We start from the raw sequence: 21911 nt of genomic DNA, 5'->3' as shown, positions 1-21911 counted from the left end.
GCATTGGAGGGGAGGGGTACCCAAAGCCCAACCTTGGGAGGATGCTGTCCCCACTGTGAGATTGACTCCTTTGAGGGTCTCCAGGTCAGGAGAAGGAACAAAAGGAAGACAGGCCAAAGGCTGATCCAAAACATACCTTCGCCATTTTGGAGATGTTGTTGTAGAAGATCCCAGAACCCGAAACAAAGAAATCCTCCCGCAACCAATGTACAATATTCCCCTTTTTATTCTTCTGTTTCTTGTCTGTTTCTTTCGCTTTGGATGGAGGGGAAAAAACCACAAGGTCAGATTTTGGCCTTCAGAACTTGGGAAGTTCGTTCATCTGACGGCCGGTTTAGTCGTTGCAATACAAGAGAAGATCTGGAGCTCAAAGTCGACCTGAGGGGTCCCTGGTGCTCTCTGAGCTGGGGAGGGGGGGTTCCTTGCAGGCTTTTCATTGCCCAACTAGGGAACGTCATCAGGGATGTTGGCCATCAATACTTACAGGGCAAAACACTTGTAAAGAAGCACAGAGAAAAGATCCCTCCCTTCAAGTACTGATCAACTTACCTAGTTGGGTCATGAAATGTCAAGAAGAAAACCACCAAGCTCAGAGAGCACCAAGGACCCCACAGTCCTCCTCCTCCTCTAACTCTTTTCACTCTCTCCCTCTCTCTTCCCTATTTTCTCACTACCTCCTCTTCTCCCCCTCCTCATCTTCCTCTCCCTATCTTCCTCTCTCTCCCCTCCCTTCTCATCTCCTCCACTTGCTGCTCCTCCTCCTCCTCCTCCTCCTCCTCCTCCCTGTCTCCCTTTCTCCCTCTCTCCCCTCCTCCTCTTCCTTGCTCCTTGTCTCTCTCTTTATCACTCCTTCTCTATCTCTCCTATATCCTCCTCCTCCTCTTCCTCCCAAACTGATTCACTTAAAGTGAGAATCTAGGTCATAAAAGGACCCCTGGCCTACTTGCTGCTCCTCTTCAGCCTGTTTCTCCTCCCTGTCTCCCTTTCTCCCTCTCCTCCTCCTCCTTGCTCCCTGCCTCTCTCTTCATCGCTCCTTCCCTCCCCCCTCTCCTCCTCCTCCTCCTCCTCCTCCCTAGCTGACTCAGTTAACGTGAGAATCTCAGTCTTAAAAGGATCCCTAACCCCGAGATGTGCCAATATCAACCGCCAATTCCAGGCATCTCTGCCAAGCCCAATGACCAGGGTCTTGGCCACACCACAGGCTGTGCCACCCAAAGCTCTCCTGGGCAGGGGGCATCCCTGGTCCTCTTGCAGCAAGTCAGCCCTTGGAGTCCAACTTTCTCACCCATTTTGCTCATGAGGAGGTGGTGCAGGTGGTAGGCAGCGTCTGCGGACGTCTGGCCAACTTCTGGGCTGGTGTCGCCAATGTGCAAGGCCAGCAAAGCCACCAGCTGTCCCAGCAAAGAAAAGTCAGCTGTGGTCTAAGGAAAGGAAGAGAAAAGGAGGGGGGAAAGGAGAAGCAGAGGGGGCTCATGAAGCTTTCAGCCAGCTGAAATCAGGGAATCAGAACCACAGAACCTCAGAATCTTAGATACACAGAATGTTACAATCATAGAGACTTAGAATCATAGAATCATAGAATTATCTAATATTTGAATCTTAGAATCATAAAATGTTTGTGTTAGATCTGGGCAACGAGAGACAGACTGCGGACACGAAGTAACTTAACAGCTCTTTATTAGTAGTAGTAGTAGTGATCCAGCTTGCTCTGTGGTCGGAGGGTTCCCCTTTTATAGGGATCGGGTACGCCCCTCGACCAATCAGAGGGATACCTGTTTCCCGCTGTAGTAGCGGACCAGAGGGGAGACTTATCTCGATATATGCTAATATCTAACACCCCTCCCCTCCTAGATGGAACGTTGCGGTAGGTAACATAGTCTTTTAGGTATGTGGGTGTTTGTCTTGCTCGGGAGGAACGTCGTAGTTCGGGTTGGTTTGAAGTGGTTGCAGGACCGGGTGCGGGTTGGTTCGAAGTAGTTGCAGGATCGGGTGCTTTTCCTGTTTCCCGTTCTGGAGGTCTTGTGCCTTCGTTGCTCGGGCGTTCAGGAGTCTGTTCGGCTGCGTTGTCTGGGGGTTTCTCTGCTTCGTGCGTGTTGTCTTGTCCCACGCTTGGCTCGCCGGCGTCGTCGTTTCCTATGATGGGGCTTTCGCGTGGCTGACTTTCTGTAGACAGGAAACTCTCGTCTTCGTTTCGAAGGTCGGAGTGTGCTAGGCGACCCCGAAGTTGATCGATGTGCCTTTTCCAGTTTCGCCCATCTTCTAGTTCCAGCAGATACGATCGTGGACCCGTGATGCCAATGACCTTTGCCGGCATCCATAATGTTCCCCCTGCGTAGTTGTGGGCGTAAACTGAATCCCCTACTCTGAAAGACCGGATTTTGCTTGTAGAGTCTGGGAGAGCCGTGGCAGAGTAATTCGGGTGAAGCCGGTCCAGGTAAGACCATAGGCGGCAACCCATGAGTAGTTCAGCGGGGCTCCTACCCGTTGTTGCGCTTGGGGTAATGTGCTGAATTAGGAGGTAATGGTCAATGCGTGTTTGCCAATCACCCGGACCCATCCTAGCGAGGGCTTCTTTTGCGAATCGCACTATTCTCTCCGCCTGTCCGTTTGATGCTGGATGGAATGGCGCGACGAGGGCATGCCGAATTCCCAAACCTGCTAAAAATGTTTCAAACTGCATGGCCGTGAATTGGGGCCCGTTATCGGATACTAGGAGATCTGGCAGGCCATGGGTGGCGAAAAGTCGCCGTAGAACCTTTATGACTGCCTCTGCCGTGGTTGAAGTCATTAGGACTACATCTAGCCATTTTGAGTATGCATCCACAACTATAAGGAAAGTCTGACCTTGGAATGGCCCTGCGAAGTCGATGTGTATTCGCGACCAGGGTGCTTTGGGTTTCTCCCATTCTGTGGCGGGCGCTTCCGGGGGTGCTGGTCTCGATTCCTGGCATGGGTCGCAAGTGGCCACCCACTCCTCTATTTCTTTGTCCATGTTTGGCCACCACACGTAACTTCTTGCTAACGCCTTCATTCTAACAATTCCCGGATGACCCATATGTAAAGCATCTAATACATTTTTACGTAAAGCATACAGAATAACAACTCGATCCCCCCACAACAAACATCCCTGTAGCACTGAGAGCTCGTCCCGTTTTGACCAAAACATTTTGAATTCCGGGCCCACATTTCCCTTCGGCCACCCCCTCCAAACCCAAGTTTGAACTTGTTTTATTAAATTGTCTTTAGAGGAGAACCTTGCAACATCGTAGGAAGAAACCGGTCCCGAATCCAAACAGTCAATGAGCAATACCGGTACTTCTGGAGTGGGGTCTGGCAGAATGTCAGGTAATGGGCAACGGCTGAGTGCGTCTGCGTGTCCAAGAGTGGAGCCCGGTCGATGAATCAATTTGTATGAATACGCAGGCAGGAAAACAGTCCACCTGGTCATGCGAGGAGAAAGGGAGACCGGAGTGGGGCGGTTTCCCGCCAGAAGTCCCAACAGCGGTTTGTGATCTGTGATCAGTTCAAAATCGCGGCCGTAGAGGTATTCGTGGAAACGCTTTACTCCCGCTACGGCAGCCAGCGCTTCCCTGTCCATTTGGCTGTAATTCCTCTCGGCCGATGAAAGAGTTCTGGAGTAGAACGCGATGGGTGCTTCTTTTCCGTCGGGCATCCTGTGGCTGAGGACTGCTCCAACTCCGAAAGGTGATGCATCGCAGGTCAATACCAGCGGTAGGGTCTGGCTGTATTGAACAAGCAGTGAGTCAGTGGTGAGCAGGCGCTTTACCCCGGCGAAAGCTGCAGCTTCGGATCGTCCCCATTTCCATGGTGCGTTCCTCTGGAGTAGACGGTGTAGTGGCTCAGCAACGGTCGCCTTCTGCCTCAGAAAAACGCTGTAGAAGTTAAGTAATCCGAGGAAGGCCTGCAACTCGGTCTGATTTCGTGGTGTGGGGGCGTCCTGGATCGCCTTAATTTTCTTTGAAGTGGGGTGTATTCCCTGACCATCGATTCTATAACCCAGGAATTCTACGCTAGGCACGTTAATTTGGCATTTTTCTTTTTTAAGGCGGAGACCCTTTTCTCTGATTCTGGCCAAAACAGATCTGACTCTTTTGTTTAATTGCTCCTCATTTGCAGCGGACACCAAGATGTCGTCAAAATAGGGGACGACTCCTGGTATCCCTTGCAAAAGTCGTTCCATGACGCTCTGGAACAATCCTGGGGCAATGCTTACGCCGAATTGTAGCCGGTTGCATTTGAATGCTCCTCTATGCGTCACTATAGTTTGGGCCTCCGCTGTGGCGCTATCAACTGGCAGTTGCTGGTAAGCTTGTGCCATGTCTAATTTTGCAAATACCTTTCCTGGCCCCAACGAGTGCAATAAATGCTGTACTACAGGCACAGGATATGCGCTCTGTTGTAGCGCGACATTAATTGTGCATTTATAGTCCGCGCAGATGCGGACTGATCCGTCTGGTTTGACTGGGGTCACGATGGGCGTTTCCCAACGCGCGTGATCTACCGGCTCAAGGATTCCTTGCTCCACTAACTTATCTATTTCCTTATCTATTTTTGGGCGGAGTGCAAAAGGCACTTGTCTCGGTTTAAGTCGGATTGGCGCCACTTTGGGGTCTAAATTGAATGATATTGGTTTACCCACATACTTACCAAGACCGGGGCTGAACACATCCTCGAACTCCTTAAAAATCTGTTCAGCGCTGCTGTTTCTCACGGCGTTGATTCCGGTGACTTCTAACCCCAGGGCTTCAAACCAATCAAGCCCCAGAAGGTTCTGCAATGGCGCGCTGGTGATGGTCACGGGCAGCTGGGCTTCGATGTCCTTGAAACGGATGTGGAATGTGCCTTGGCCCACGATGGGGACTTGGTTCCCCTGGTAGTCACGTAGCAGGACGTCTGGAGCGCGTAGTTGGCTCTTTCTGAGGCTAGGGATAGCCTGTTTCATGGATGCCCATGAAATGATCGTCAGGGTCGATCCTGTGTCAACTTCTAGCTCGCAGGGTGAGTCCTCCAAGAGGACTGTGACTTGCAGCCTTTTTGGCCGCTTAGGGCGGACCTGATGTATTGTGGTGAGATACGTTCGCAACTCCTCTCTCTGGGTAAACTCTATCTCATCGTCAACATCCTGAAAATACTCTCGTTGAGCGTCTTGATAGAACGCTCTTTCAGCTCTTTGTGTGTATTCTCTCTGGGGATACGCTCGCTCAACTCCTTGTGAGTAATCTCTCTGGGGATACGCTCGTTCAGCTCTTTGGAAATATTCTCTCTGGGTAAACACTTGTGGATTTCTCTCTGGGCACCCTTTTTGATTTCGCCAAGCCCCTGGGTTGGGCTTCTGTTGGCGGTACATGGGTGGCTGCCGTGAGGCAGGGACTCCGCTCCGGCACACTCGTGCGATGTGCCCAAGTTTGTTGCAGTGCGAACAAACAACGTTCCTGAACCTACAAGTAGACCTGGGGTGATTCCCTCCGCAGCTTGCGCAGGGCGGCAAACGGGATCCGGGTCTCCCCCCAGGCCTCAAGTGACTGCTCTGCATCAGGTGACTGTCCTCGAACTCGGGATTCTCGAAGTCGGGGCTTGTGTCCTCGTAGTGAACTCTGGTTTGTCTTGGTGCTGGCTGGTTTACGTTGGCCCCTCGTTGTATGGTCACTGATGATTTCTCCACTGACTCTGACGCTCTTGCTTCGTTTAACGCTGTCTGTAGGGTTAAATTCGGGTTTGCCAACAGCTTCTTTTGCAAAGAAATGTCTCTTAACCCACAGATGAGCTGCTCTAAGATGTGCTCTTCCAGATCCCTGTATTCGCAGTGAGTTGCTGCTTTTCGTAGGGCTGCAACATATTGATTGATGGATTCTCCCGCCTTCTGGGTCCTCATGTTGAATTCCTTGCGGCAGACATGGCGGGAAGGTTTTGGCGCGTAATGAGTTTGCAGAGTCTGTTGCAACGTCGTCCAAGATACTGCCTGTATTGGAGTAGGCGCGGTGAGGTCTCTGGCCGTATTGAAGACTTCCTTTCCGCAGTAGCCGAGGAAGATGTTTTTCTTCCTCGCATCGGTGATCCCCGTGTATTCGTTCGCTTCGAGGAAACACTCGAAACGAATCATGAAAGCTTCCCATTCGTCGTTTGCTGGGTCGAAAGGAGCGGGGGGAGCATGCATCGCCATCTTCTCAGTTTGAATTTGCCGCGCTGCGGTGATCTGAGATGGCTGTCGGAATTACTGCCGAATTCCTGGGCTGGATCAAATCCGGAGATTCTGGAGGTAGCGTTCTTCGTCCTATCTGTCTCTCAATCCCACCTTCGTCGCCAATGTTAGATCTGGGCAACGAGAGACAGACTGCGGACACGAAGTAACTTAACAGCTCTTTATTAGTAGTAGTAGTAGTGATCCAGCTTGCTCTGTGGTCGGAGGGTTCCCCTTTTATAGGGATCGGGTACGCCCCTCGACCAATCAGAGGGATACCTGTTTCCTGCTGTAGTAGCGGACCAGAGGGGAGACTTATCTCGATATATGCTAATATCTAACAGTTTGAATCAAAGAATCTTTGAATCACAGAATCTTTGAATCACAGAATTTTTGAATCACAGAATCTTAGAATTACAGAATCTCAGAATCACACCTTCTCATCCCAAAGGGAGACTTACATCGAAATTGACATTTTTTGAAATGAACTTGAGGAGGTACCTGGTGCTCTTGAGGGCCCTCTCTCTCTCCTGGCTCTTGGGAGAGTCGATCCAGGGATCTAGGCAGGGGGTTGGACTGGAAGACCTCCAAGGTCCCTTCCAACTCTCCTATTGTATTGTATTGTATTGTATTGTATTGTATTGTATTGTATTGTATTGTATTGTATTGAATCCTCAAATCTTAGAATCTTTGAATCACAGAACCTGAGAATTACAGAATCTCAGAATTTTGAATCACAGAACCTGAGAATTACAGAATCTCAGAATTTTGAATCACAGAACCTGAGAATTACAGAATCTCAGAATCTTTGAATCACAGAAACTTAGAATTACAAAATCATAGAATCACAGCATGACAGAACCGCAGTTGCTGGTCACTTCTCATCCCAAAGGGAGACTTACGTCAAAATTGACATTGTCCGAAACGAACTTGAGGAGGTGCTTGGTGCTCTTGAGGGCCCTCTCTCTCTCGTGGCTCTTTGGAGAGTCGATCCAGGGATCTAGGCAGGGGGTTGGACTAGAAGACCTCCAAGGTCCCTTCCAACTCTGCTATTGTATTGTATTGTATTGTATTGTATTGTATTGTATTGTATTGTATTGTATTGTATTGAATCCTCAAATCTTTGAATCTTTGAATCACAGAACCTGAGAATTACAGAATCTCAGAATCTTTGAATCACAGAACCTGAGAATTACAGAATCTCACAATTTTGAATCACAGAACCTGAGAATTACAGAATCTCAGAATCTTTGAATCACAGAAACTTAGAATTACAGAATTATAGAATCACAGCATGACAGAAACGCAGTTGCTGGTCACTTCTCATCCCAAAGGGAGACTTACGTCAAAATTGACGTTATCTGAAACGAACTTGAGGAGGTGCCTGGTGCTCTTGAGGGCCCTCTCTCTCTCGTGGCTCTTTGGAGAGTCGATCCAGGGATTTGTGTGCTGCCAGGGGAAACGAAGGAGAAGGAGGAAAGGAGGAATGGGTCATTCCCATTTGGAAGAGCCACAGACTCCACAGGGGGACAGAAGGGCCAAATCCAGCCTGAACATCTGGCTGACCGGCTGACCCACCCCAAGAAAGGATCTCTCCTTACCATCAGGATCTCCTGCAGGGCATCCAAATTGGGAGCTTCGGACAGCAATCCGGTCAGCATGTTGTTGCAGGCGGTGGCCGTCTGCTGATAGAAATCCTAAAAGAAGGAGAAAATGTCAGAAGGAAGGAGGGGCGTCAAGGAAGAAACGGCACCTGAAAGAGGCAGAAATCCAGGGGTGGGGAATTGATGGCCCTTTTTCTGATAGGGGCACTGAAGCTCCCAACCTTCCTGAGCCAGCCATGGAATTCTGGGAGTTGAAGTCCAGATGTCTACAGTAAACGGAGTGGCCGAACTTACAGGGCCGTTTTTTCTTCCTTAACAGTTCTGGGATATTCAAATGCAGGCAGTCCTCATCTTACAACCACAATTGAGACCAAAATTTCCATCGCTAAGCAAGACATTAGTGAAGTGAATTTTGGCTCAAGGGATGGATCCAGGGCTGTTGAGGAGATCGGGAATCCTGCTCACTGCATCCTTGTTTCCAGGTGGATCCCCTATTGCTTTGCTCCGTCTGGACTGTTCACCTGAGATTGAGATGATGGGGGTTGAATATCTGTTTTCATTGTGGACACCTTGATAGCTGGCAACGAAAACACCTTCCGGATGCTTTGTTTGACCACTTTAGACCTCACCTCGGAATTCAAGGGGGGCTTCATACGGCTGATGAAAGAAAAGAAAAGAGGAGGGGGGTGAGGAGATTCTAGACTCAGAGGGCTAAAAGGGACCTTGGAGGTCTTCTACTCTAACCCTTGCTTGATGGTTCTTAAACCATCCCAGTCATATAGTTGTTCTCTCTTTTCTTGAAAACCTCGAGTGATGGAGAGAACACAACTTCTGGAGGCAAACTCTTCCACTGATTGATTGTTCTCAGTGTAAGGAAATGTCTCCTGGATCTATCTATCATCTATCTATCTATCTCTCTCTCTCTATCTATCTATCTATCTATCTATCTATCTATCTATCTATCATCTATCTATCTATCTATCTATCCCTCCCTCGCTTCCTCTCTCTCTCTCTCCATCCATTCATCCACCCACCCACCCCAGCCCTGATGTGTCCCTCTGTGGAAAGTTATCACCCAGTCCTCTCCCAGAAAAATGAAGCATCCTAGGAAATATTGAAATGGCAGAATATTATATTTCCCTGGATGTGAAAAGGAAGAAACATGTTTTAAAGAGAGAATAGCTCCCTGTAGTTTCCTGCCTCCAACCACTTTGTCAATGGGCCCTTAAGAAGGCCAAGCCAGTCTCTTTACATAATAAAGTGTTCTCCCCTTCAGCTCCAGGGGGATGGGATTAAGGCATGATAATATTGGCCCTTTACCCAACTCCCCACATGGCATCTGAGAACTCAACCAAACCTGGATTCAAAACGCAGCCTAGAGAGTTGCCCCTGCATGGCCCCCATGGGAGTCTGACAACCAATCAGAATACATTTCTTACACAGGAACAGGAAACAGACGTGGGACTGAACAGGTTATAAAAAGCCTAGCAAGCCCCTCCCTCAGCTTTTTCTCTTTTTCTCCACCAACATTGAAGCATGTGATCACCTTTTCTGTTCAGGACTCAAGCCATGTGGTCCTGTCCACCATTAAAACCATCCTTCCAAGCAGTCTCCATGTCTCCAGTGTCTTTTTCCCCAATTGGAGCCAAACCCAGAAGGACATTTCTTCCTACACCTCAATGAAATGGGGTTTGAAATCCTGCTCTAGAGCACGGGGACTTGGCATGGAAATCCCATCACTTGGTCCAACTCCAAGTTCCTCCCCAGCTGGTGGGAAGATGAGGGTGGGGCAGGTACGTACCTTATGCAGGTGATCGTGACGATGGCTTGATGGAGAACTATGACGGACAGGTGTCTTTCGGGCTCATCTTCAATGACTTCCTGAAAGGAGAAGGAAAGACATGTTAGGAAGCTCCTGAGATGTGGCCACCATCCAGCTGGCACTACTCCCATCCCTACGCCTTTCCTGGTTGACACGGGAAGTCCTCAACTTACAACTGCTCGCTTAGCCACCATTTAAAGTTATGAAGGATCTCTCCAGGATCCCTCTTAGAACCAAGGGTAAATTTCCTGACAGAACAATTAACCAGTGGAACAACTTGCCTCCAGAAGCTGTGAATGCTTCAACATTGGAAGTGTTAAAGAAGAGATTGGATAGCCATTTGTCTGAAGTGGTGTAGGGTTTCCTGGCTGGACTAGAGGACCTCCAAGACACCTTCCAACTTTGTTCTTCTAATTCTAATACCCAAGGATTACTTATGACCCAGATTTGAAGTTCTGAGATGCTCTTCTACCTCAGCGATCAGAGGATCATATTTTGGTCTCTTGGCAACCAGCCAGCATTGATTGCAGTTTGCAGTGTCCCCTGACCATGGTTTAAGTCAGGGATGGGTAACTAGGGCCTCACTACGACCTGTGAACTTCAAATGCCAGAATCCCTGAAGGCTGGAGAATTCTGGGAGTTGAATCCACCGTTCTTAAAGTTATACAATTATGCCCTTTGCCATTCTGGACATTGGCTGTGTCATTTCTTCTAGAAAATCTCAATGCCTTTTTTTTCTTTTTCTCCTTCTTATCCTCTTCTTTTTTCTTCCCCTTATTTCCCATTTCTATTTGTTTTTCTACTTTATATATTAAATATCTGTCTGTCTGTCTGTCTGTCTGTCTCTCTCTCTCTCTCTCACTATCCATCCATACATCCATATCTATCTATCTATCTATCTATCTATCTATCTATCTATCTATCTATCATCTATCTATCTATCTATCTATCATCTATCTATCTATCTATCTATCTATCTATCTATCTATCTATCTATCTCTATCTCCTATCTATCTATTTATCCCGTGTTCTTCCTGGGTCAACTCAGAAAGCTCAGACTGCCCAAGGAGCTGCTGATTCTACAGAGGAATTCTTCTCCTTTGTACCTCTACAACTGTCTGGTTTGGCACCGCAACCAAACCAAAACTCCGCTAGAGAGAGAAGACGGAGAGGAAGTAACAGGCAGCAGAGATAATCTATCTATTCTATCTATCTATCTATCTATCTATCTATCTATCTATCTATCTATCTATCTATCTATCATCTATCTATCTATCTATCTATCTATCTATCTATCATCATCATCTATTTTTCTGTCTGTCTCTCTCTCTGGATATAAAAATAAACACTAATAATAAAAACAATGGGGAAGCCAGATTCATGAAACAACCGTGCGACTAATTTAATGGCAGTGATTCAGCTAACAACTGTGGAAAGAGAAGTCGTACAATGGGGCAGAATTCACTTAACAGCCGTCCCACTTAGCAAAAGAATCATTTGGGGCTCAATTGACTGGAATTCAATTCGGTTCAAATTCTCTTTCAAACCTAAAGGCGGCCAGGAGCACCTGACCCTCCCCCTCCCCACTTACGATGATCTTGAGGACCAAATCCTGTTTCTGGGGTAGATGGAGATCTTGCCTCCTGCTGAGGGCGGCCGCTTTGGTGACCATGATGATGGACCTCATGAAGGCTTTCTTCAGGCGTTCGTCCTGGGAAACCCAAGTGGGAAGAGGGTGGGGTGAGAAGACAGCAGGAGGAAGAGGGTGCATCTATTTATTTCAACAATTACGTAGCCGACCGTCTTTTCTTGAACTCCAGGGGGCTCCCAATCAAAATATCCCCTGGACATTCTGGGTGCTAGTCCTGCCTTAGGCATGAGAGGCAGCCGAGAGACTTTGGGCCAATCACCAGGAGATGGAGAGTTCTAGTCCCACTATAGCCATGAAAGCCAACTGTCTGAGCCAATCACCAGGAGACTGTGAGTTCTAGCACTGCCTTCAGCACGAGAGCCAGCTGGGTGAGTCCACATCTGCCCCAGCTCTTCTCTCTCAATCCAAGACACGTCACAGGGTTGTTGTGGTTGTGTGAAAAGGAAGAAAGAGGATAATGCGCTGCCTTGAGTGTAATGAATGTGGCATTCTCCCCAGCAACCTCTAAGGACTGCAGTCAGGTTGTCCTGGTTCACTAAAAGGGGTGATTTGTAGCTCAGGGTTGAACTGTGGAGCCCTTGGTGCTCCCTGAACTTTGTTTTGTTTTTTTACAGACGTTTCTTATATTTTTTCACCATCAATTGAGATCCAGATAAGCAGGGATTAACCCCAGACAAACAAGGCAGAAGTAAACAACAGATCAAGGAACTTGGAGAAGGAAAACAACAGTCCTGCCAGCACTGACAGAGGGTGGAAACCAGCCTACCTTGTTCATGGTGGCGTACTGGACGAGAATTTCGGACACGATGGGTTGGATGAAAACACCCAGGTCTTCAGGGGAGGCTCCCTGGGCTGCTTGTCCATAGCAGAGCATTAATGTTGTTCTAATCCGTCTGTCAGACAGATATTGTGAATCCTGCCAGGAAAAAGACGAGGGTGTCAAACTCTTTTCCAGAGCACCAGAAGACAAGACAAAAAACCATGGATGGAAACTGATGGAGATTCTTAGTCATCCAGGTCATGGTTGTCCCAAAGGGGCTTTTTCCAAAGGCAACTGGACTTGTTTTTTCCTTGAAGAGGTTTCGCTTCTCATCAAAGAAGCTTCTTTAGTTCTGCCTGAAGCTTCTTCACTTCTGACTTCGGTCAAAACAGAAGAAGCTTCCTGCATGAGAAGTGAAATGTATTCAAGGTCAAACAAAGTCCAAGCCCTTTGAAAAAGCACCTTTGGGTCTAATACTTGAGATGTTTGTTGGGCAACTCATGATCTTCTCTAGCCTCATAAAATAGTCATCCAGGAGATGGAGGTGGACAATTTCCAGCCCCACCTACAATCTCAGCGCTGGTCTCAGGTAGCATCTGTCCTTCTAAACATCTAGGACTTTCCTTCCCAGAATCCCCCAGCCTTCTTCTCTACTGAGTTTTGGACCTTGGAACCCTACCCCTGGTCTTACCTCATGGGAGCGTTCCAAGAGAGATGGTCTCTTGGGCTGTGCGATGTTACTGGCCTCCCTGAGGACCAGGAGGATTTCTGGCAGATGATGGAATGCAGCGAAGTGGATGGTCTCCGAGATTCCCTAGGCAAAATGATGCTTGTAAATTAGGACATTTCCACATTTCCTTTTTTTAAAATCTTTCTCCTCCTCCTATTTGCAAACCCCAGGCCCTTCTAGCACTGATGAAATTACCTAACTGGGTAATAAAATGTCTGCAAGAAAGCAACCAAGCACAGAGAGCACCAAGGACTCCACAGACTTCCTCCTCCTCCTCCTCCTCCTCCTCCTCCTCCTCCTCCTCCAAAACCCCCACAGTTCTCCTCCTCCTTCTCTCCTTCTTCCTCTCCTCCCCTCCTCCTCCCGCTCCTCCCTCCCCCCCCCTATTCTCTTCTCCTCCGTTCACCTCCTATCTTCAAAACTTGTTCCCTTCTAGAACTGATGAAATTGACCTAGTTGGGTAATTAAAGATCTGCATTTCTTGCAATCAAGCTCAGAGAGCACCAAGGACCCCACAAAGTTGGAGGTCTCAGCCCCCACAGGCAGCCCACTCCCACTCACCTCTCTGTCCGTCTCGTCTGCAACTGAGAATGCCAGAAGCTTTTTGAGATGGTCTTTTACAAGATCTTTCTGTCTGGTATTCCTCAACTTTAAGCCATAGTATTTATATAGGTTTATCTGAAGATTGGAAAAAGAGTGCGTGAGTCTGAGGGAACTCCACCCATCATCCAGGAAAAGGAAAAATAGGACAAAGGACGATCAGAAAAGGACCAAGTGTGTGGTCAAGCACAGGATGGATTATAATATAAGAAGGATTATAAAGAGGGTTGTAACAACAGGAGGAACAGCAGTTACGCTGCCACTTAGAGACTGGAGTCTGGGTAGATTGTTTTTTCTTCTTTCTCTTTGATCACTTGAGATTCAAGGTTCTTTCAGATTGTTTACTGACAGTGATAGTAGGAAGTGCACAAGTTGTTTATACAGGTGCCTTTTGGAAGTTCTATCACTAGGCATTGGAGGGAAGACAACATTTTGACTTGAAAGATAATAAATGAACCTGTTTGAAGTTTATTAAAATAGCCTTGAACCCCATAGTGGCAGTATCTGCAAAACTGAAAGAATGGCCCAGCAGGAAAAAGAAACTGTAACATTGCAAATGATTATGTTTGAAATTCAAAATCTATTTGTTGTGACAGAGAGAATTGAAAAGAGATTGGAGAATATGGAATACAAAACAGAAAAATCTGATGGAGAAACTGAGGATGTTTACCAAATGAAGAAAGTGGAGGACAGAGTTCAACAGATGGAAGAAAAAAATGAGCAAAGAGATAAGAAAACTGTGGATACTGACAACAAAGTGAGCGAGGTTGGTACTATAATACAATAATACAATAGTAGAGTTGGAAGGGACCTTGGAGGTCTTCTAGTCCAACCCCCTGCCTAGGCAGGAAACCCTATACCGTTTCAGACAAATAGCTATCCAACATCTTCTTAAAGACTTCCAGTGTTGGGGCATTCACAACTTCTGGAGGCAAGCTGTTCCACTGATTAATTGTTCTCACTGTCAGGAAATTTCTCCTCAGTTCTAAGTTGCTTCTCTCCTTGATTAGTTTCCACCCATTGCTTCTTGTTCTACCCTCAGGTGCTTTGGAGAATAGTTTGACTCCCTCTTCTTTGTGGCAACCTCTGAGATATTGGAATAATGCTATCATGTCTCCCCTAGTCCTTCTTTCTCTTAAGCTAAACATACCCAGTTCCTGCAACCGTTCTTCATATGTTTTAGTCTCCAGTCCCCTAATCATCTTTGTTGCTCTTCTCTGCACTCTTTCTAGAGTCTCCACATCTTTTTTACATCGTGGCGACCAGAACTGAATGCAGTATTCCAAGTGTGGCCTTACCAAGGCATTATAAAGTGGTATTAACACTTCACGTGATCTTGATTCTATCCCTCTGTTGATGCAGCCTAGAACTGTGTTGGCTTTTTTGGCAGCTGCTGCACACTGCTGGCTCATATTTAAATGGTTGTCCACTAGGACTCCAAGATCCCTTTCACAGTTACTACTACTGAGTAAGGTATCACCTATACTGTACCTGTGCATTCCGTTTTTGTTGCCTAAATGTAGAACCTTACTCTTTTCACCATTGAATTTCATTTTATTAGATAGTGCCCAATGTTCAAGTTTGTCAAGATCCTTCTGTATCTTAAGCCTATCTTCTGGAGTGTTGGCTATTCCTGCCAGCTTGGTATCATCTGCAAATTTGATGAGTTCCCCATTTATTCCCTCATCCAAATCATTGATGAAGATGTTGAAGAGTACTGGGCCTAAAACAGAGCCTTGGGGTACTCCACTGCATACTTCCCTCCATGTAGATGCAGTTCCATTGAGAACTACACGTTGAGTGCGGTTGGTCAGCCAGTTACCAATCCATCTGGTGGTGATGCTGTCTAACCCACATTCTTCTACTTTATCTAGTAGTAGGTTATGGTCTACCTTATCAAAAGCCTTACTGAAGTCCAAGTAAACTATATCAACGGCATTCCTCTGGTCCACTAATTTTGTCACATTATCAAAGAATGCAATAAGATTAGTCTGGCATGATCTGTTTTTGACAAATCCATGTTGGCTTTTGGCTATTACTTTGTTTGCTTCTAGGTGTTCGCAAATTCGTTGCTTGATTATTTTTTCCAGAATCTTTCCTGGTATTGAGGTTAGGCTGATAGGTCTGTAGTTTCCTGGATCTAATTTTTTCCCTTTTTTGAAGATGGGAACCACATCAGCTCTTTTCCAGTCCTCTGGTAGTTCCCCGGTGTTCCAGGATCTCTGAAAGATATAATTCAGTGGTTCTGAGATCTCGTCTGCTAGTTCCTTCAGAACTCTGGGGTGTAATCCATCCGGTCCTGGTGATTTGAACTCATCTAGGGTAGACAGGTGCTCACTTACCATTTTCTTCCCTATTTCAATTTGTGTTCCTAATTTTGTGGTGCTGCTTTTGATAGGTTGGACTGCTTTATCCCTTTGTGTAAAGACAGATGCAAAACATGAGTTAAATAGTTCTGCTTTCTCCCTGTTGCTTGTCACCTTCTTGCCACTTTCTCCTAGCAATGGACCAATTGTTTCCTTAACTTTTTTCTTGTTTTTAACATGTTGGAAGAAGCTTTTTTTGTTAATTTTTACTTTTGTGGCAAGCCTTTCTTCATTGTGAGCCTTAGCTTTCCTCACTTCATCTTTACAGGCTCGGGCTATTTGCTGATATTCTGCCTTAGTTATGTCCCCCTCCTTCCACTTTTTATACTTACTTTTTTTGTCTTTCAGTTTGTCAGATAGTTGTTTATGCAGCCATGCTGGTTTCTTTTGGGAGCTGTTGTTTTTCTTCTTCATTGGTAATGTGTTAGACTGGGCTTTTCTAATCTCATTTTTCAAAATTTCCCAAGCTTCTTGAGTTGTTTTCCCCTCGAGGATTCTCATCCATGGAATTTTTCCCAAGCTCTCTCTAAGTTTATTGAAATTAGCTTTCTTAAAGTCCAAGACTCTAGTTTGACTTTGTTCTACTACTTGTGTTTGGATAATGTTGAATTCCAATATTGCATGGTCACTTGCCCCCAGGGTTCCTATGACTTCAACACCTTCTATCATTTCCTCTCTGTTAGTGAGAATTAAGTCCAGTATGGCTGATCCCCTTGTTTCCTTCTCTACTTTTTGGAAAACAAAGTACTAGCAAGAGTGGAACATGGAAAGGGGAGATGGATGGATTGGAACTCTACCCCAGACTTCAAAGCACAGAAGAAGAAAAGAGACAAAAATTTATGGAGATAAGGAAGTTGTCCTCTTCTGACCTTGTGTGTAAGACAACTGCGCCCTAAAAGGGGGAAAGCTCAGCATATTTACCTTCTCTTTAGACAAGAAGTGGGAAGAGCTTTGTGGCATTGAAGGCTTCTGGCTGATGGGCTGCAGTCCACTGATTTTCCCCCTGGGCACTTTGTGGTCTGCAGGAATCTGCTTGGACAACAAAGACAACAAAAGAGAAGCTGCGAGGACATGAAGGAGCAGAGGAAGGAAGAGGTTTTTGTGTGTTTCCAAGGGAAGGGTTGGTCTCCCTTCTGCCTCAGGATTCATTGGATCATTGACTCGACTTTTCTAGCTGGAACAGACACAAAGCACCTAAGAAGGACCATCCGGATTTTATCAGCTGGAGCCGAGAGAGCTTTTGAGAGGAACGGAAGGAAAAGCTCTGCCACAAAAGGTGAGATGAAGAGCATGGATTTTCTTCCTCTGTCTGGAATGGCAAGGAACCAACCTGTCTCTAGAGCAAGGGTGTCCAAACTTGGGAACTTTAAGACTTGTGGGAATTCTGGGAGTTAAAGTCCACAAGTCTTAAAGTTCCCAAGTTTGGACACCCCTGCTCTAGAGGTTGATAGGGAGTACAAGGTTTTTAGAGTGAAGGAGAAGAAGGGTTTTCTTGCAGATGTTTCATGGCCCAACTAGGAAACATCATCAGTGCTAGAAAGGACTGAAGTTTGCTCTCTGTTTATACACAGAAGCTTGCCCCAAATGAGCAGGGAGAAAACATCACACTCACCAGCACTGATGATGTACAGAAGTTGGGTCATGAAATGTGTGTAACTAAAGAACCAAGTTCAGGGAGCACCAAGGGCCCCATCTTCTTCTTCCTAGTGTATTCCCATAGATACAGTTTTCGCTTTATGCATCATTGAGGGCCACTTTGCACCATCACCTGTGTCGCCTGGGAGAAGGCCTGCAGCTTCTATATCTTTGTTGATGGCCTCCTGCCATCCCTGTTTTGGATGCCCACAAGGTCACCAGTCCTTGACTTCTACTTGGTAGGCAGCCTTGGCCACGGTGGAAGGTGCTGCTCTCGGGACGTGTCCTTATCAGCAGAGTCGGCCTTCTCTCATCTTCTCTGTAATCGGAGCCACACCAAACATTGTCGAATGGTGTCATGTGTGATAAGGTCAGGAAAGGAGGTGCCCGATATGCAAGGGAGCCTTCACATTTCCATGGCATGGAGAGAGCTTTTGCTCCCTCCTGTTGCTGCCCAGCATTCAGGGCCATACAGTGCAACAGGAGGATGGTTCTCTTGTAGGTCTTAGATTCAAGACAGATGCCAATCCGTAACACACCAGTGAGCTCTCGCCAACGCATCCAGGCTGCATTCACCCTTGCTTGCGCCTTGCCATTGATGTTCCCTTTTGTTGTGGCCCACCAGTGGAGTTGGCAGCAGAGTGGGACAATGAGGAGGTTGGAGAAGAACATGGGTCAGTTCTGGGGACTGAGGGAAGCTCAGACAAGGACTCAGGCATTGGGTCGGTTGGCCGTTTCAAGAGTGGAAAGTTCTGTTTGTGACTAAGAGTCTCTGGGCCAAGTGTTGCCTTGCCCTGTGTTTGGAAACTGATTATCTGGCAGCTCTCCGAGCAAGATAAGGTTCGTGTAGATAAATATTCCTCTGAAAGTCTGTTTGCCAAGCCTGGCTGACTCTGAATGAAAGGAATTCACAGTCGTGTCAGTAAAAGAGGTTTTGCTGGGACCAAGACTTTGCTTCAGGCTTTTTAAGAAAGCGTGTGTCAGAAGACCTTTGCCTTGGAGGTGGGATCCCAGATACCCAAAAATCTCCACCTTCTTTGGATTTTCTCCATGCATTGGAAGCGTTCGACGGCTGGTGACAGACTCTAAGGACCGCTTTGTCCTGATGTTGAGGCGGGGTCCGAAATGGTTGAGGTGATCATTCCATGGTCCTTCCATGCTCCTCCCACCAAGGGCCCCATCGTTCAACTGCTTCTCCAGAACCACCTTTGTCTACTTTGGGGGTCAATTATCTCCACCGGGGCAGCCCTGGCTTCTGCAACCTCTGCACAAAGGACACAAACACAGCTGCTTACCTGGAGAGGATGAAGATGTTCCAAGATGGTCTCCAATACTTCTTTCTCCTCCATGGAGTCCAAGATTTCTTTGACGGTTCTGCCTTTGAGAGACTTCTTGCTCTCCCACAAATACCGAAAGTGTTCATCGGAGAGTTCTGGGAAGGAGAGACAGGATGAGATTGAGGGGCAATTGGGTGGGAGGAGCCTTCTCGAAGGGAAGAGGGGAAAGGGGTGTAGGGGAGGGCCAGGCTGAGCCTGAAGGAGGAGTCAAACGTGTTACAAGCCTCGAGTCCCTCATCTTCATGTCCTTAGACAACCCTATGGAGGAAGAACAGGCCAATCAAGATATAAAACAGCATATAAAATTAGCCATGAAATATGAAGATTGATTTAGGATGACAATTTTTTTCTTAAATGATAAGATTAAAACAGTGTGAAATTTCAAATCAGTGAATAAAATCCCAAGAGCTGAGAGGGTCTCCACCATAACTCCCCTGCCTGATGAAGGACAATGGCAGGATTTGGGTTTCGCTCGACTTGAGAAAAGAAGCGCAGTCTGTGTGTGTGTGTGTGTGTGTGTTTGTGTTTGTGTGACATGAGAGCTGTCTTCCAGTATTTGAAGGGTTGCCACAAAGAGGAGGTGTTCAACATATTTTCCAAAGCACCTGAAGGTGAAGAAGGAGCAAAGCAGGAGGTTGGACTAGAAGAACTTTAAGGTCACTTCCGGCTCTGTACTGATTGATTGATTGATTGATTGATAGGGTGGGATGGGCTGATGTGATAGGAGAAGGCTGGTTCCAGAGGTGGCCCAGCCCTGTAAGGTAAATACCTGGATATAAAGATAGGATGGCATCTGGGGAGCGTTTTCTCCCCTGGTCAATGCTGCTCCTCTGACCCTTTTCCCTCTCGGGCTCCCTTGGCAGGGGAGGGGGCTCCTTCTGGCCATGCTTGACCTCCAGCTGAGATAAATAATACAGGACTCATCATCTATGACATTACGTGACGTTATATGATATTACATAGTCCTTGGCTTACAACAGTTTGTTTCGTGACAGTTCAAATCTACAACGGCACTGAACAAAGTGACTTATGTCTATTTTTCACACTTATGACCGTTGCGGCATTTCCACGGTCATATGATCAAAATTTGGATGTTTCGCAACTGACTCACATTTATGACGGTTGCGCTGTCCCAGGAGGGACGTGATCCCATTTTGTGACCTTCTCACCAGCAAAGTCGATGGGGAAGCCGGATTCATTTCACAACCATGTGACTAACTTACAGAACAGAACAGAGCTGGAAGGGACCTTGGAGGTCTTCTAGTCAGCCCCTGCTCAAGCAGGAGAACCTGCATTATTTCCTGATAACGGATTCTAGTTTCTTCTTGAAAGCCTCCAGTGATGGAGCTCCCACGGTTCCTGAAGGCAGCTATTCCAGGGGTTAATTGTCCTCATTATCCGGAAGTTTCTACTTAATTCCACTCCAGGGATTCACTTAACAAAGGTGGCAAGAAAGGTCGTAAAGTGGGGCAACACTCACTTAACAACTGTCTCTCTTAGCAACAAAAGTTTTGGGCCCGACTGTGGTCGCAGGTCAAAGATTCCCTGCATTTTAGTATCATTGCAGATGGTCCAGAATCTCTTCCTTTGTGAGATGGACAACTGGCTAACTTAGATGAAGAAAGAAATAAAATTTGTCGTGAAGTTTTTTGTGATTCAATGCAGCTTCTGGTCCCAGAGCTGAGTTTGCTTCAGTGGCTTTAGACACCGGCAGCTTTTCCATTTCGGAGTTTCTTGACCTCTTCAGCTTTGAACGACCTTCGTGGCTTCAGATCTCCCTGCAATCAGTTTTGCACCTAACAATTCCTTCTTTCTTAAGGGGTTACAGGGCATATCAAGGCATCTGCGGTTTCTCCAGAGATTTGAGCTGCCCTTCACTTGCTTGGACGTTTCCTGGATTGGACAAAAACAGTTTCATTACTGGAGGAGACTTTCTGCATGAAATAAAAGATAATAAGTCAAACACACACCACTCAACCAATGGGAAGGCACCGCATAAGTATGAAGCGTAGAATAATCCGAAGCAAATATTCTGGTAGAGAGAAGTTCCCTGAAGATGGGCTCCAGCAGGTGCCCTCAGAAGACTGGACGTTTTGGTTTTTCTTTGAAGACATTTTGCTTCTCATTCAAGAAGCTTCTTCAGTTCTCTTGGAGGTGAAGCGAAACATCTTCAAAGAAAAACCAAGAAAGTCCAGTTGCCTCTTGAAAAAGCACCTTTGGCAGCCGGCGAGGGTGCTTTTCAGCTTCGCCTAGGAGCCGGGGAGCGGAGGTGGGGGGGCGCGGGACAGCTTTGGGCTGTCCGGCCTTTTGCCGAATGGCTCCGGAGGAAGGAGCTTAGCTGGAGAAGTGCGGCTGGATCCTGGTGGTGGGGGATTCCTCCTGATCTCTTCGATCGTCATTAAAGGAAAAGCAGCAGACTCCTGTAAGTTTGTGTTCAACTTACTTGAATGGAGATTAGAGGGGGGTGTCTGGGCACCCCCCACATAGGTATCTTGTCATTTAACCTATATTGATATTTTTTCCAGACACGCAATAAAGCATTCCTTAAAATATGACTTTTAAATATCTTGTCGGCCTTCTTGTCATATATTAGATAAGCATGCCAGCCAAATACCAGATCATAACCCTCAATATTCAATATACTATCCTCTGTTAGGTTAATCCAATTGCTAATTGTTGTTAAAACTGCTGCTTCATAGTATAATTTTAAGTTGGGCATTTTTAAGCCTCCTCTTTCGCGTATATCTTGCATTATTTTAAGTTTTATTCTCAGTTTCTTTCCTACCCAAACAAAGTTGTTAATACTTTTCTGCCATTCTTCCAAATTTGCATCTTTTTTAAGTATTGGTATCATTTGGAAGAAGAATAGAAACTTGGGCAAAATATTCATTTTAACTGCAGCTATCCTTCCCAACAAAGTCAATTGTAATTTTTTTCCAATTATTCATTTCTATCTGTATTTTATGCCATAATGGTTCATAATTGTACTTATATAATTTCCCATTTGAAGTTGTAATATAAATTCCTAAATATTTAACCTTTTTTACTATCTCACACCCTTTTACTCTTTCTAATTCTTTTTTTTTTTTTTTGGTTCATAGTCATATTTTTAGCTATCATCTTTGACTTCCCTAGATTTACTTTGAACCCAGATACTTGACCATATTGGTTAATTATATTCATTAGACCTATAACTGATTCCCCCGG

At 46.3% G+C, this 21911-nt stretch overlaps 1 protein-coding gene across 1 annotated transcript in view; it reads right to left on the bottom strand.

The window, feature by feature from the left end:
• LOC309385754 (maestro heat-like repeat family member 5) overlaps nt 1-20427 on the bottom strand; it is a gene marked incomplete at both ends in the record, with an annotated part of 34355 nt that extends 13928 nt beyond the window's left edge. The window contains 14 exons of the mRNA XM_081940458.1: nt 137-255; nt 1286-1421; nt 7544-7648; nt 7801-7896; nt 8325-8460; nt 9161-9192; nt 9544-9684; nt 11217-11336; nt 12043-12192; nt 12728-12850; nt 13328-13444; nt 16654-16761; nt 18663-18799; nt 20316-20427. Of these exons, the coding sequence (XP_081796584.1) occupies nt 137-255; nt 1286-1421; nt 7544-7648; nt 7801-7896; nt 8325-8460; nt 9161-9192; nt 9544-9684; nt 11217-11336; nt 12043-12192; nt 12728-12850; nt 13328-13444; nt 16654-16761; nt 18663-18799; nt 20316-20427 (1632 nt within the window). The remainder of the gene's footprint in view (nt 1-136; nt 256-1285; nt 1422-7543; nt 7649-7800; nt 7897-8324; nt 8461-9160; nt 9193-9543; nt 9685-11216; nt 11337-12042; nt 12193-12727; nt 12851-13327; nt 13445-16653; nt 16762-18662; nt 18800-20315) is intronic.
• Nucleotides 20428-21911: the final 1484 nt, after the last annotated feature.

The sequence above is a fragment of the Natrix helvetica genome (genome assembly GCF_964273705.1).
Source record: "Natrix helvetica genome assembly, chromosome: 2".
NCBI classification, from domain to species: domain Eukaryota; kingdom Metazoa; phylum Chordata; class Lepidosauria; order Squamata; family Natricidae; genus Natrix; species Natrix helvetica.
This window is presented reverse-complemented; position numbering and strand designations above follow the sequence as displayed.